The sequence below is a fragment of the Cupressus sempervirens genome, chromosome 11 (assembly GCF_028749045.1).
Source record: "Cupressus sempervirens isolate cs-2001-9-10 chromosome 11, ASM2874904v1, whole genome shotgun sequence".
Taxonomy (NCBI): Eukaryota; Viridiplantae; Streptophyta; class Pinopsida; order Cupressales; family Cupressaceae; genus Cupressus; species Cupressus sempervirens.
The window spans coordinates 504155649-504170260 of record NC_143128.1 but is presented as its reverse complement, the minus strand read 5'-3'; the positions used below and the strand labels follow the sequence as shown (position 1 = coordinate 504170260).

Below are 14612 nucleotides of genomic sequence, written 5' to 3'. Positions count from 1 at the left end.
AGGGATTTGGGCATCTAAATTTCAGAACTCTATCCTCTATGGAGAATGTTGTTGTTGGTCTTCCCAAACTTAATCAGGATCATGAAGGAGTTTGCAAAGTATGCACTCTAGGTAAGAAAATCAAGAGCACTTTTCATAGTAGTTAATCTAGATCTAACGAAATTTTAGAAATCATTCATTCAAATTTATGTGGTCCAATGTCTGTTGCTTCTCTTAGTGGTTTCTGGTATTATATTTCCTCCATTGATGATTTCTCTTGTAAGCATTGGATCTTCTTTCTTAAGTCCAAAGAATTAGATGAAATGTTGTCTTGGTCCAAGGAATTCAAAGCCTTGGTTGAAATTTTGTCCAACAGAAGTATTAAGATTCTAAGAACATACAACGGTAGACAATATGTGTCCGGCATTTTTCACAATTTTTGTACTCAACCTAGGATTAAGCAGGAGTTTTGTGTTCCCTACAATACTCAACAAAATAATGTGGCTGAAAAAAGAATAGGACAATCGTTGACGCAGCTAAGGCAATGATTCATGATCAAAGTCTTCCTATTTTTTTATGGGTTGAAGCTTGTAAGACAACAATTCACATTCAGAATCGTTGTCCTCATCAGCTCCTTGACAACATGAATCCTGAAGAGGCCTTAACCAGATATTAGTGATTTTAGAACCTTTGGTTGTCCAGTACATATTCATATTCCTAAAGAGAAAAGAAAGTTAGAACCTTTAGGAAAGAAAGGTCTTTTAGTTGGCTATAGTTATTCATCAAAGGCATATAGAATCTATGTTCTAGGTCAAAAACAAATCGAAATCAATTGGGATGTTACATTTGATGAAATTTTAGCATTCAAACTTTCCAAAATTTCTAACACTCAAAATGTTGAAGAAAATACAAATTCACGATTTTTTATGGCTGATTCAGAGCCTCCTTTAGAGATTTAGAGAAAGTTTGTTGATTTGGATCTTAATGTGGGTTTTTCTCTTCCAAACCCTATTGATTTTGAACAGGTCCTAGTTCTAGTTCAGAAAATAAGAAACGCCCTTTATGGGTTAGGAACATCATGGAAGAAGCTGAAAACTATGCAGCTCCTCATGGCACTTTTAGAGAAAGTAAGAGCCCTTAAAAGTTTGTTTGTTATGTAGCTCTAATGAGTCACATAATTGCTTCAAAACCTTCTAGTGTTGAAGAGGCTTCTAATATGCAAGTATGGAACAATGCAATGATGAAAGAATATCAGTCTATTCTTGAAAATGATATTTGGGATATTGTTCCAAGATCAAAAGGTAAATCTGGGGTTTCTTCCAAATGGTTATTTAAAATTAGGCATGTTGCAGATGGTAGCATAGAGAAATATAAGGCTAGACTTGTTGCTAGGGCCTTCTCTCAAAAGGAAGGCATAGATTATGAGAAAATTTTTGCTCTTGTAGCTCGCTATTCTTCTATAGGAGAAATAAGTGGTATTGCAGTAGTGAAGGGCTGAAAAATTCATCAAATGGATGTTAAAACAACACTTTTAAATGGCATAATTGAAGAGGAAGTATGCAAGCTGAAAAAGGCATTGTATTGTGTTTAAGCAAGCCCCTCGTGCATGGTATGAAAGAATTGACAACTATCTTCTTAGTCTTGGATTTGAAAAGAATGATGCTGATCCAAATATGTATTTTCAAAGGAATGGTAACACTATGTTGATCCTTGTGCTCTATGTCGATGATTTGTTTTCTACTGGTAATGATGATCTGATTGCTAAGTGTAAGAAGGATCTGATTTTTTTTCTACTGGTAATGATGATTTGTTTTCTACTAGTAATGAAAGATCTTGGTCTTTTGCATCATTTCCTTGGTCTTGAGGTATGGCAAACTTCAAATCGTATCTTTTTAAGTCCAAGTAAATATGCTATTGATTTACTGAAAAGATTTGGAATGTTGGATAATATATCCATGGTCACTTCAAGCAGATCCGAAAAAGAGGATGCAGTTTTTTCAGCTTTGGTTGATCCTACCATGTATAGACAACTTTGGTTCACTAATGGATTTAGTCAATGCAAGACCTGATATTTGTTGCGTTGTTAATACATTGGGTCAGTTTATGTGTGAATCAAGGAAAATTCATTTTGTTGAAGCCAAACATATTCTAAGATATGTTTGTGGTACAATTGGTTATGGATTGAAGTATTCATCTAATGTTGAGCTAATTTTAAAGGATTGAAGATTGATATATACAAAAAGAATAAATGATGTTTCCTTAGGAAACGATCATAAAGAATAGAAACATTCTAGTCTAGTTAACGTTTAACTAATAGCTAGCTAAATATTAGAAAATAGATTACAAATAGGTAACCAATAAATAATAATAGACAATAATAGAAGTTATCTATTGTTGTAATACACTCCCTTAATGGTTAATCTATCCACGACACCAAGCTGCTCTTTGAATTTGAAAAACTTATCAGGACCAAATGAGAATGTTTGCAGTCTAATCCGTTGTAGAAACATACTGCAAGTCTATTGTCCTGTCTTCAACTAGCTGCCATATGTAGTGACAATGAACATCTACATGCTTGGTTTGTTCATGGAACATTGGATTCCGTGTTAATTTGATAACACTTTCATTATCAACAAACGAAGTAGTTGGTCTTGCTGATGACATTTGCATATCTCCAAGCATCCAAAAAAGCCAAACAACTTCATAACCTGCCTTAACTGTCCTTTTGTATTCCAGCCTTAGGAGAGGATAGAGAAACTACTTGCTACTTCTTACTAGTCCATGTAGTGGCATTGGATCCCAAACTGAACACATCTAGAAGTTGACTTTTTATCGTTAATATAACCTACCCAATCTCAATCTGTGAACCCATTGAGTCTAGGATTAGAACTCCAAGAGTAAATAAACCCATAATCTGTAGTGCTCTTCACATAACAAGCACATGCTTTGTAGTGATGCAATGATCAGCCTTAGGAGCTATCATAAAGCGTGAGATGTAGCTAACTGCGAAGCTGATATCAGGTCTAGTAGCAGAGAGGTAGATGAGGCTTCCTACTAGTTGTGTGTATGTAGTATCATCAACTAGAGGAGCATTAGACTTGGTTGATAACTTCAAACCTTTCTCCATGAGTGTAGATGAGCGCTTGCAATCCTACATAATTTTCCTAACAGAGCCCAAACATATTTGGACTAAGAAATGAATATTCCAGAAGACAGTTGTCAAACCTCAACACCTAAGTAATAATGCATGAGCTCGAGATCAGTCATACCAAAAGACTGGTATAAACGTTGTTTAATTCCCTAAATCAAAGATGTTGAACTGCTAATGATCATCAAATCATGCACATAAATGACTAGAAGGATGAAGTCATTGTTAGTAGTCTTGATGTACAAATTTGAGTCTAAAGAACTCCTCTGGAAGCCTTGATAACTGAGATACTTATCAGTTTTTATGTACCATGCCCTAGGGGCCCGCTTCAAGCCATAGAGAGCTTTTACTAACTTAAGAACCTGACGTTCTTTACCAGCAACCTTGAAACCAAGAGGCTGCATCATGTAGACCTCTTCTTATAGGTCACCATTCTAGAAAGCACTCTTCACATCCATCTAATGGATCTTCCAATCAAACTCTATTGTCATGGCTAGGACTAATCTAATAGTGCTCATCTTTGTCGTAGGAGCAAAGGTCTAATCGTAATCAATGGCCTGACACTGAGAAAAACCCTTTGCAACTAAATGAGCTTTGTACTTATCCAAAGTACCATCAGACTTGTATTTTACTTTGTAAACCCATTTGCAGCCAATGGGTTTCTTCCCAAGTGGAAGATCAGAAAGGACCTAGGTGTGATTCTTTAGCAAACTTTGGTGTTTTGATTTCATGGCATGTTTCCACTCTGGAATTTTCTTTAGCCTCAGAGTCTGTATGGGGTTCAAATCAAAGTAACGAGAATCGGAATTGGCAAAGCCAAATCAAATCATGAATCGACCATGAATCAGAATCGAATCGGCAAATTAAAAAAACCCTTGAAATTTAGTAACTTATTTCATAAACCCTTTATCACTGATTTGATTCACCGATTCACAAAAAATCGTTTGGCTTGACTCGAATGGCCTAATCGCATGAATCGCGTGAATCGCCGCGATTCTTGGAACTATGGTTCAAATACTTTGTGAATGTTGCTTATAAGAGAAAAATTAATTGACTCTATAGGTTTGCTCTTTTTTCGAGCAATTCTCCCATCGATGACCTCATCATCTCGAAGATCAGCAAGTGTCTTAGCCCACCACTTAGGCTGGAGAGGAGAAGGACCAACATTAGCATTAGGAGATGATTTATAATCGGGTTCCTCATCAGAAGAATCTAGATCAAACTCAAGTGAAGCATCAAGGTGATCTTGTAGGAGGAGCCGAAGGTGTTAGTATAGGAATCACTAGTAGAACTGGAACTACAAGAGCTGGTGGATTCCTCCCTTCAAGCAGACCTAATGGAAGTTGAACTCCCAAATCATGAGTGTTTATAGGCTGTGATCTATTGGATCAGGAACAAGAGAAATAGGCATGAATGGTCCTCGTTGCTCATCAAAGACTACATCACGATTGTACAAGAGACTTGATGTCTCAGTGTTGATCAAGTGGTAGGCTTTGTGAAGATAACTGTATCTAGGAAGCATGAGTTTCTGACTCTTGGCATACAACTTGGTTCGTGATGCATCAGGAACATAGGGAAGAGTCAAAAACATTTAGGTGATTGATTTTGGGCTTGCGACCTGACCAGGCCTCTTCTAAAATCTTTCCTTTGACCACCACAGTGGGTAACCAGTTCAAAAAGTAAATTGTAATGTTAACTGCTTCTACCCAAAACTTCTTCAAAACATGTCTATGTTTGAGCATGGATCTAGCCATCTCGGTGAATGTTTTGTTCCGTAATTCAACTACACTTTTTTGTTGTGGTATATGGAGTGTAATTAACTGGTGCTTGATGCCATGAGTATCACAGAAGCTAGAGAATTCAGTAGAAAAAATTCCCCCTATTATCTATCCTAAGAGCAATAATAGATTTCCCAAACTCTTTTTCAACTAGAGGTTTAAACTTTTGAAATACAATAAATACATTTGATTTTGTTTTAAGAAAATATACCCACATCTTTCTACTGAAATCATCAATAAATGATAAAAAATACCTAGACAAGTGAAGTATTTGCTCTGGACCATATTATAAAGTAACTGGTAAAATACTTGCTTCTTATTAACAGTGATCAATAGATGTATATATACAAAAGAATAAACGATATTTCCTTAGGAAGCAATCGTAAAATATAGAAACATTCTATTCTAACTAAGAATTAACTAACAACTAACTAAATATTAGAAACATTCTAATATTTACAATAGATTATAAATAGATAACCGTTAAATAATAATAGACAATAATAGAAGCTATCTATTATCGTAATATAGACAACTTATTGGTTCACTAATGGAATTGATCAACGCAAGACCTGATATCTGTTGTGTTGTTAATACATTAGGTCAATTTAGTTGTGAACCAAGGCAAATTCATTTTGTTGTAGCCAAACATATTCTAAGATATGCCCATGGTACAGTTGGTTATGGACTGAAGTATTCATCTAATGTTGAGCTAATTTTAAAAGGCTTCTCTGACTCAAATTGGGCAGAGTGTGTACCTGACAGAAAAAGTGTTGACAATTGGCTAATAGTGATATGTAATTGTTGTCATTAATAGCAACACATAATGTATATGTTGATAGGAAACCTCGGAAATAAAGATACTTAGTTTTTGGTTTTAGAAAATTGTCTTAGTATAGAATTTGGTTTACAGTAGTGTATTGTTTTGTTTATAACATGTTGCAGACGTCATATTATGTCCAGCGAAGTTACATGGAGATAGTATACATGTTGGTGATGACGTGTATAACCTCGGAAGCTTGCATAGACTGTACAGAACAGAGTTAATCGTATTTTGATGAAGCAAGACAGTGAAATTGAAGGAAAGAATTGTTTTGATTGCAAAACAATTACTTGTCCAATTAGGCCCGACATCCTAGATGTTTACTCTAACTTGGAAAAGTGAATTGTGGTCTTAGCCGACCTAGCAATATTTTATGTAAAGGCATGGTATTTATGCAAAGGACTTCTTGTGATAAGAAGTATGCAATCTTGGTGTATTAGTGCTATCTTGTAAGATTGTGAAGTGAGCGAACTTTTGCGAAAGCGATATATGCGAAGTTTTATCTGGTGATCTGAGATTGAGCTGAAGATCAAAGATCAGACAAGTAAGGCAAATAATAGTAAATTACTTGTTTGAGCAGTGAGCTCTTCTTGTAGTTGAAATTGCATGTTTGGGTAGTGGGCTAACAGTGGGCAGTGAGCTCTTCTTGTAGTTGTAGTTGAAATTGCAGTAGTTGAAATTGTAGTTGAAACTCCTAACAGGGTTGGAAACTCCTAACAGGGACTGGTTATACTGAATTTTCTCATTGACTCCTAACAGGGTCCATCCTCTAACAAGGAACATATATATCAATATATTATCTAGTGGGTATCATCCCCATCGGGGTTTTCCCTTGGCCAGGATTTCCCTAGTTAACAAAATATGATGTCATGAGTTATCTTTGTGTATTGTTACTGTTACTCTTTAGCATTACTTTATTGCTTTGTTATGCATGGTTTAAAGTAAGTAATAATATGAAATTGCGACTAGAGTTTGTAGATTACTGATTCACCCCCCCGCCTCCGGGCCACCCGCGCCCCCCCCCCCCCACCCCCCCCCCTACCCCTCTCAGTAATCCCTATTTCTAACAAAAAGTACTTTAGGTTGTTATTTTAACTTGGGTTCAACTATGCTCTCCTGGTGCAGCATGAAGCAAATTTGTGTAGCTCAAAGCTGAAGCATAGTATATTGCAGCTTGTATGGCTGCAAAAGAAGTTGTGGGGCTTCATAAATTGCTTTCAGATTTATTTGGTCAACTTGCTGATCTTACTATGATTATGTGCGATAAGCAAAGTTGTGTAAAGCTTTTTGTCAATCTAGTTTTTCATGACAGGTCTAAACATGTGGAAATTATATATCACTTTCTTAGGAATATGGTTCAAAGCAAGGCTATTGAACTTATGTATATCTCTACTGAAGAACAGGTTGCAAATATTCTCACCAAGCCTCTTCATAGGGTGAAGTTTTGCTACTTCTGGGATAGTCTTAGCATTGTAGAAAATAACATTCTTGTTGAGAGAAGATTCAGCTACAGTGATTCATCCTTATATTTGAGTTTTTCTATGCGAGAGAAGATCAAGGTGAGATTTCTGTTTGCGCCCACTGCAAGTAGGTACGGTGGAACTGCATTCTTCTCTTGAAGAAGATTGAGGTGTAAGTCTTCTGATCACCCTCTGCGAGTAGGCATGGTAAATATACTCTCTGCGAATAGGCATGGTGGAAGTGCAGTCTTCTCTAGGAGAAGATTGAGGTGCAAACCATCAATTTTTTTTTGCTTACCCTCTGCTTGTAGGCATGGTAAATCCACCCTCTGCAAGTAGGCATGGTGGAAGTGACATTTTTATGTATCCTTATCTTCACCCTCTAGAAGTAGCTATGGTGAAATTATTTCTTTATTTGTTATGATGAGATAACAAGTGTCAATTGTTATCCTGAGATAGCAATTGTATTAACTCATTGATGTGTTTGGTATTGATATTTCTGTTGGTTGCAGCTATGCTCGCTTATCCTGAAAAGGTACTCTGAAGATCTCTCTCTTGCTAGGAGGGAGTGTTGAAATATGGTAGCAGCGAGATAGATCTTCCATTTCCTCAGAACCGTATTTCTTGGACTCTTCATCAAATATTTTTATCGGTTACCTGTTCAAGCTTTCTTCGCATTATTTTAGCTCCTGGTGTTTTTCAACCTCAGACTCAGCATCTTCTGGTGTTCTCTGCCTTTGATGATTTTCTTCTCCATCAGCATTTTTCCTTCTCTCTATTGCCAGTGCACTCTGCTATCTCAGTCCTGACTTTTGACCACGATAATGATAAAAGGGAATTCTTCATGTCCTGTCTCTAGCTTGTATGCAAACGTTAAGATGAATGCACCATTTATTGTTTCTCCTCACGCAAGAGCTGGCAGTAACCATATTCATTTTTATTATTAACATTATATGTCGTTTCAAAAGCGGAACACTTTTATTAATTGTGGTCGGTTCTCTATTATGGTGTCCATCGGTTTACTTTCTTGTAATGATTTCTACCATCGAGAGGTCCCTTTGCATTCAAATTTTACGAAGGATGATATGATATGATATGATAGATTTTAATGACCTCCACGAGACTAAAGTAGTCTATGGGACCCATGCAATCGCCCTCCCGAGTCAGGAGCCAAACTAGTCAGTTGCAAAGTTTTGGTTAACTTGTCTCTTCTTCTCTGAATTTTGATAATCAACTCCGCTGTTCTCTTCACTTGATCTTCCTCAAATAAATAGTTGAAGTCCTTGTTCTGCAAAATTTTTGTATAATCAGATCTGATGTCGTTGTAAGCCAAGCATTCCATGACAAAGTGTTGCTCTGTCTCCACTGTTCCCATATTGCAAAATAAACATGTTCTGTCTGCCCACTCTTCCTTTGGAACTTGCCATCTACCAGTTTCACATCGCAGCTGATGTGAACTAGTTCTAATTTGTGCCATCAACATTTTTGCTTTCCAGTTAATAGGTGCCCTTATATAGGCCTTTTCATCATGACTAGAAGTGGGATTAAATTCTTTAATGTAATAAGATTTTTTCCTCCCTATGTGTCTTGTCCACAGAATATTGCGAAATTTTTCATTGACAAACTTTTTTATTTCTTTAATGTTATCCGGGCAAGCTTGGATGTTGATATCCCATTTTTGCATCCATTTGTCATTTTGTTTCATCCATGTGCTTTTCCGCCTCACAAGTTTTTCCTCTATTACCAACTTGGGCCAACGATGTGTTTCTAGACCTTGGGTTTTCTTTAAATAGCTTAGCATTTCGTGCATCTCCTGTTTTGTTTTTTGGGGAGGACAAGAGTCAAGTTCTTGCGTTGCTTTTTATTCTTCTTCAGACGACTTTTGTTTTTAGTGCCATGATATAGAGATTTTAACAGGTGGAATTACTGGCGTATTAGTTTTTTATTGTTTTATGAGTCTGAAAGATTTGCTATATCGTGTCTTTTAGAACCTTTATTCTTGTTGGGAATGTGAAGCCCAACGGTCACGAATTTTTGGCTTCTTGGCTCTTGGCTTGAAGCTTGTATGGTGTATAAGTATGTGTGCAATCTGTATCACATATTTTATTAAATAAAGCTATTACCTGTTGCTGTGTGGATGTAGGAAAATTTGCCGAACCAAGATAAATTATGTCTCTTATTTGTTCATTTTCTGTTTTTTATCAATTTCTCTGCGGTTTAAAATATACAATTGGTATTAGAGCCATGGTGAAGTATTGAGCAGAGATGGTGCCAAGACTTCGTGTCCATTGATGGGATGGATGGACAAAAGAGAAGGATTCGGAGGAGGAAGGTGGGTTTGTTTCCTTCTCAGCTCTTGATGCAGTTGTCACTACAATTGGCAAAGAGATGGAAGAGAACAAAGAGGTCAAGATTCGAGAGGATTGCCTTAAAAAGGAAATTGTTACTCTAAAAGAGAAGGTTTTGATGCTGAAAGGGCAGATTTCCTGTATGAAAAAGGAAAAAGAGAAAGTTATGAAAGAGTGGGAGTTTGCTGAAAAGAAACGAAATGAGCAGCTGAAGGTGGAATTAGTCAAGCTTCATATAATTCTTAGTGAGTTGGGAATTGATGAGGAAATATGTGAAACTGAAGAGTACATACAAGATGGAGAGGCTGAAATTGAAAGAAACTCTTCTAAAAAAATTAGGCCAAGGAATAGGCCTATGTTGTTTGAGGTTGGGAAGAATAATTGGGGTGGTGAAAGACTGTGTTGTCAATAGGAATGACAATGTTGCAGCAGCCAAGGAAGTTGGAGAGGTGGCAGTTTCCATCAAAGAGTCGTTGGAAAATGAATGGTCGAAATCGAATGTCAAGGAGCACTGTGGCCGCAAGAATAATAGCAGCAATAAGGCTGCGAATGTGTTTGTTATTTCCAATGATGAGGCCAATAATGGCAATGATAATAAATCATGCAACAGTGATGTAGATAGGATTTTCTCTTTGCAGCAGTACAGAAGGAAATGCAGCTCAAATATGGTTGCCAAGAGTTGCATGTGGCAGATCTGAATGATGGGTGGGCGATGCACATAGAACAAAAGGTGAAGCTTCTAGCCCTCCAAGTTTATTGGGAAGCTCTCAATGAATCTGTTTGTGATCTCATTCAAATAAATTATGTTAAATCTGATTTAGCTTGGAGAAGACTGATTTGAAGTGTTCATGAACAAAGTTTGGAGAAATTGAAATCTTCAATGGGCCTGATTATGATGTAGAGACTAGGAAATGAGGGAATGTAGCAGCACGGCTGTGCCAATTGGGCTTCAAGTGGGAGATTGTTGGGAATGTGAAGCCTAACGGTCACATGACTTTTTGGCTTCTTGGCTCTTGGCCTGAAGCTTGTATGGCGTATAAATATATGTGTGCAGTCATGTATTGCATCTGTATCGGATATTTGATTAAATAAAGCTATTCCCTGCTGTTGTGTGGATGTAGGCAAATTTGCCGAACCAAGATAAATTCTGTCTCTTGTTCATTTTCTGTTTTTAATCATTTTCTCTGTGGTTTAAAATTTACAATTCTTAGTGTTTCAGTTAGGTTGTAATCAATTTATGCAACAGCCTATGAGGGTTGTATTTACTATTAAGAACTTTGCCAGTAAATACCTGTTAGAGCTTTTATATATCTGATCTAGTCTAAGTGTGATCAAACTGAGAAAGACGAAATATCAGAGCTTTGTAAATCATTTCTTTTGGGATAAAGTGCACTAGTTTGGAGGACTGGGTTGTTTCCCTTGTGAGGAGGATTTTTCCAATCATATTTGTTCTGAATTTTTTTTTTAAGTTTCCATATCTCTGGTTCAAAATTTAAAACTTTATAAATAGTAAGATTAATTTAACCTCAGAAACGAGAATTTTCATATTTTCATACCAATAAACCGTAAGTTATAACAAACACCCTGATGATGCAATATCCTTAACAAACACAGCTATTGAACATGGATAAATCTAAAAATGACTCTCTTGTTCTCACTTGAACAGAATTTCCACAATATCTGAAAATCCCAAAGCCAAATATATAAACTTTATATGTCATTCACAGAAAGAATTTTGCAATGAAGATCGAAAAACTCGTGTAGAATTTCGTTTATTCGTCTAGGTGTTCCAACTAAGAACAAAAATCTCAAAGAAAATAAAATTTGGCGAATTCCACTAGCTAGGATTTCACCATTGATGATTATCTTTCTCATCAAATTCACCTCAGCCTTAGACCTGACCCTCTCGGTTGACGCATACCTACCCTAGTCATGTCTTTGCATCATCTAAGCCAGAGAAGGGCCCTGCCATTGGTAAGTAGGAGAAAACCCATTGTGAAAATATAAAGTTGTTTTCATGAAAATTAAATTGGAATTGGAATTGGAAAGACCCTACTTATCGTCAATCATCACAAAGCAGATACTTTTTTCGACCATTGCCATAAACAGTTGACTCAACAGTGTGCAAAAAAGGTAAATGCAATATGAATACAGCTTCACAGCTATCTAACTGTAGCGTAAAGCCTGCCAATTTGTATGCATCAAACTTTAAAATTGTGTTACTGTGTAACTCCGTGTGAATTGAACGAATTATTGATTACAAGCCTTATATTCCGCCTGAGCCTATACCCATTTCTATAGGCCATATTCATTTACAGACAGCGAAAAAATCCAAAATTATCAAAGCTAATGCAAGTTTTGGCATGACTGTTGATTATGAATTGCTTCAATCGGGTTAAAGAGAATTGATACCATTGGCTGTATACCATGTTCCTGCATGACTGGCTTTCCTTATGATATCCATGCCCAATTCCGATCACTGCCAAAATGTAATATAATATATTAAAAATATTATGCGCCTAACATCGGTAGGTGTTCAAAATAAGGAGCAGCTCTGGTAACCCTTAACAAATCTGACAACTACCAAATAGGAGTAAGTATTCAATTGCCAACCATTAAAAATAGGGTGCATTTCAATATTTAAGCTCTTGCGTGGATATCTGAGCAATGCAAAATGGTGAGACAGCGGAATATGAGAGGTTTTTTAATTCAAGGTCGTGTGTTTTTTAAATTAAAAGCTACCAAAATAAGGGGTAGGCTTATACAAACAAAAAGCTGGTAACCAGCACACTATCAGTAGAAACCACCAGCAGACAAAAAATTAACTAAACATCAACATAGTTCTAAATGTTTGCAAAAATCAACAAATTATTATCATAGAGCTACAAGACCCAAACCTCTACCCAGTCTAGAAATTATTATTATTTTAAAATAAAGTTAAGGCAATGGTTCTATGTTTCTCTGCTAGGGGTTTGGGTTCTATTTTCGTAGAGCTTGTAGCTCTATGATAATTTTTGAAAGAGGGCTAAAAGTTTATTTGAAATTTATTCTTATAAAAACCCTCTCAATTTAAGCAGGTGAAAATATGGTGGGGTTATAAATAGCTCTACCAACTTAGAGAAATTTTTGCAACAAAGTAGAAATAATCTCAGCAAACAAATTTATGAAAACATATAATTTTTATTTTTAAAATTTATAATACAACTAGCCTCCTTGAATTTAGGAGCTAATATTTTGAAGTAGATTCACATATAAATCTATGGGACCGCTTTCCTTTTTAAATATTCCTAAAAAATGTAAACAACACCCGCTCTATTTTTAAAGAAGCAAATACCTATGGGACCCTAGCTTAATTGTGTTCTCTGTTAATGAAAATTGTAAAATAAGAAGGTGAAAGCAGGCTTGAAATTTGATGGCAATATTGGTCATTTTTGTTGTCCTGCATTTTGTGGTTGTCACCCCAAGATGCAAGTAACAATATGAAACTTTTTCAAACTAGTTTCGCATTTCTCTAATTTTAGTTCATTATTTAATTGATTAGTATTGATCAACCAATCAGTACCAACTTGTAATGGACACCCTTGGATGTCCCAACTAACTAAACCAAATTGCTGAAAAGAATTATGTCAAATAGTTTGCATTCAACTTCTTAAAACCCCTTATAACTCTGAAAATCAAACATTTATTTGTTTGTTGTGTTTCGTGCATGGAATTGGTATCATACAACATAAACAAGAAAGAAACTACAATAATATGCAAAGTGGAAATGAACTGCTGCTAATAAAATGTTATTTTTCAGAATTCATAAAACCAGATACATGGCAGATTTATCAACTCACTAATTACTTCAGCAATATTGTCATAATACTCCAGCCCATGCTTACGAACTTGCTGCTACAATACTTTGTCCTCCAATCAGTCCACTACCTTCATAATACCATTCCCTCCAAGCGGCATAAATGTCGGACAAGTAGTGAAGAAGATATGAGCAAAATATCAAATCTGCCTGTAGTCGGAAATGCAACTAAACTGCCTGATAATGAAGCCAATAAGAAAGAATTTCAAAGGCCAAACCCCAAGGGAATGACGTCTAGAATGTTACAAGAGAGGATAGACGTCCTCAAATGCCAAGAACAAAGCTACAACTCACACACCAATTTCTTCTCATATTCAACCTGTCTAATGAAGCTACAAATGCTTCCTTTTATTCTATTCCCACGGGTCTGCTCAACTCATATGGGCAATGTGGGATAAAGATGTGTAATATAAAACATATATTAAAATACCCCTTATGTCTCCCTTGGGTACACATCACCATAAAATAAATATTAAAGTAACACTTTAATATTTTACAATTAAATTAGACGTTACTTTAATAAAACTTCAGGCATTAAAATATATTAGCAATCGAACTCCGAATAATGCGAGTGATAGCTCATCGAAAAGCTCTCACTGAGGAGTATCGAATCCAATCACCAAAATTGGCCTGCACTGTGTCCTGCCGACTTACTAAAAATAGTAAGTATGCCTGAAACTGAGTAAATCAACTTCGTTTTGGCACAAACTGGAAATGACTAGGCCAAAACACTCCAAGATCCCATTAAACCCTTCGTTAGCCCTCGGGACCATGTAGAACAAGGCTAACGCACACACACTTGGTCAACTGCTAAAATGGGGACATTACACTGATATAATGGACTCTTTTACTAAAGATTTTCGTCAAGTCTTTTTCGTTTTTCTGCTTATCAAGCCTATGCTTATTTTTTAGGCCTTCATCATCATTTCTTTGTTTTTGAATGTGTGTTTCTCGATTTTTAGTCCTTTGGTTTTGCTAAAGTCGTGACTTTTGGTTTCCCCTTCAATTTGATCTAACCTAGAGCTTAATCGAAGTTGTGAGTCAAAAGATATGGCCATTTTAGTGCCCAAAATGTGGACTTTTTTATGCAAGAGCACAAACAAATAATATCATGTTATATTTTTAATTTGACATTCGAAAATACATTTTAGGAACGAGATTCGGGATCGCCGATTTTGCTCTGCTAGGGTTTTCTTGCTTCATGCGAACTTTTAGTTTTT

General features: G+C 36.1%; 1 protein-coding gene across 2 annotated transcripts in view; it reads right to left on the bottom strand.

Annotated features, from left to right (window-relative positions):
• Nucleotides 1-12305, bottom strand: part of LOC149530578 (uncharacterized) — a 60982-nt gene extending 48677 nt beyond the window's left edge. The window contains exons 1-2 of one of the 2 annotated variants that reach the window (XM_089808890.1): nt 12150-12305; nt 11949-12015 (exon numbers count right to left, since the gene is read on the bottom strand). In XM_089808890.1, the coding sequence (XP_089665016.1) occupies nt 11949-12000 (52 nt within the window). In that variant the 5' untranslated portion in view covers nt 12001-12015; nt 12150-12305. The remainder of the gene's footprint in view (nt 1-11948; nt 12016-12149) is intronic. The other variant, XM_089808889.1, reaches the window with a different exon arrangement.
• Between the last annotated feature and the right edge of the window lie 2307 nt (nt 12306-14612).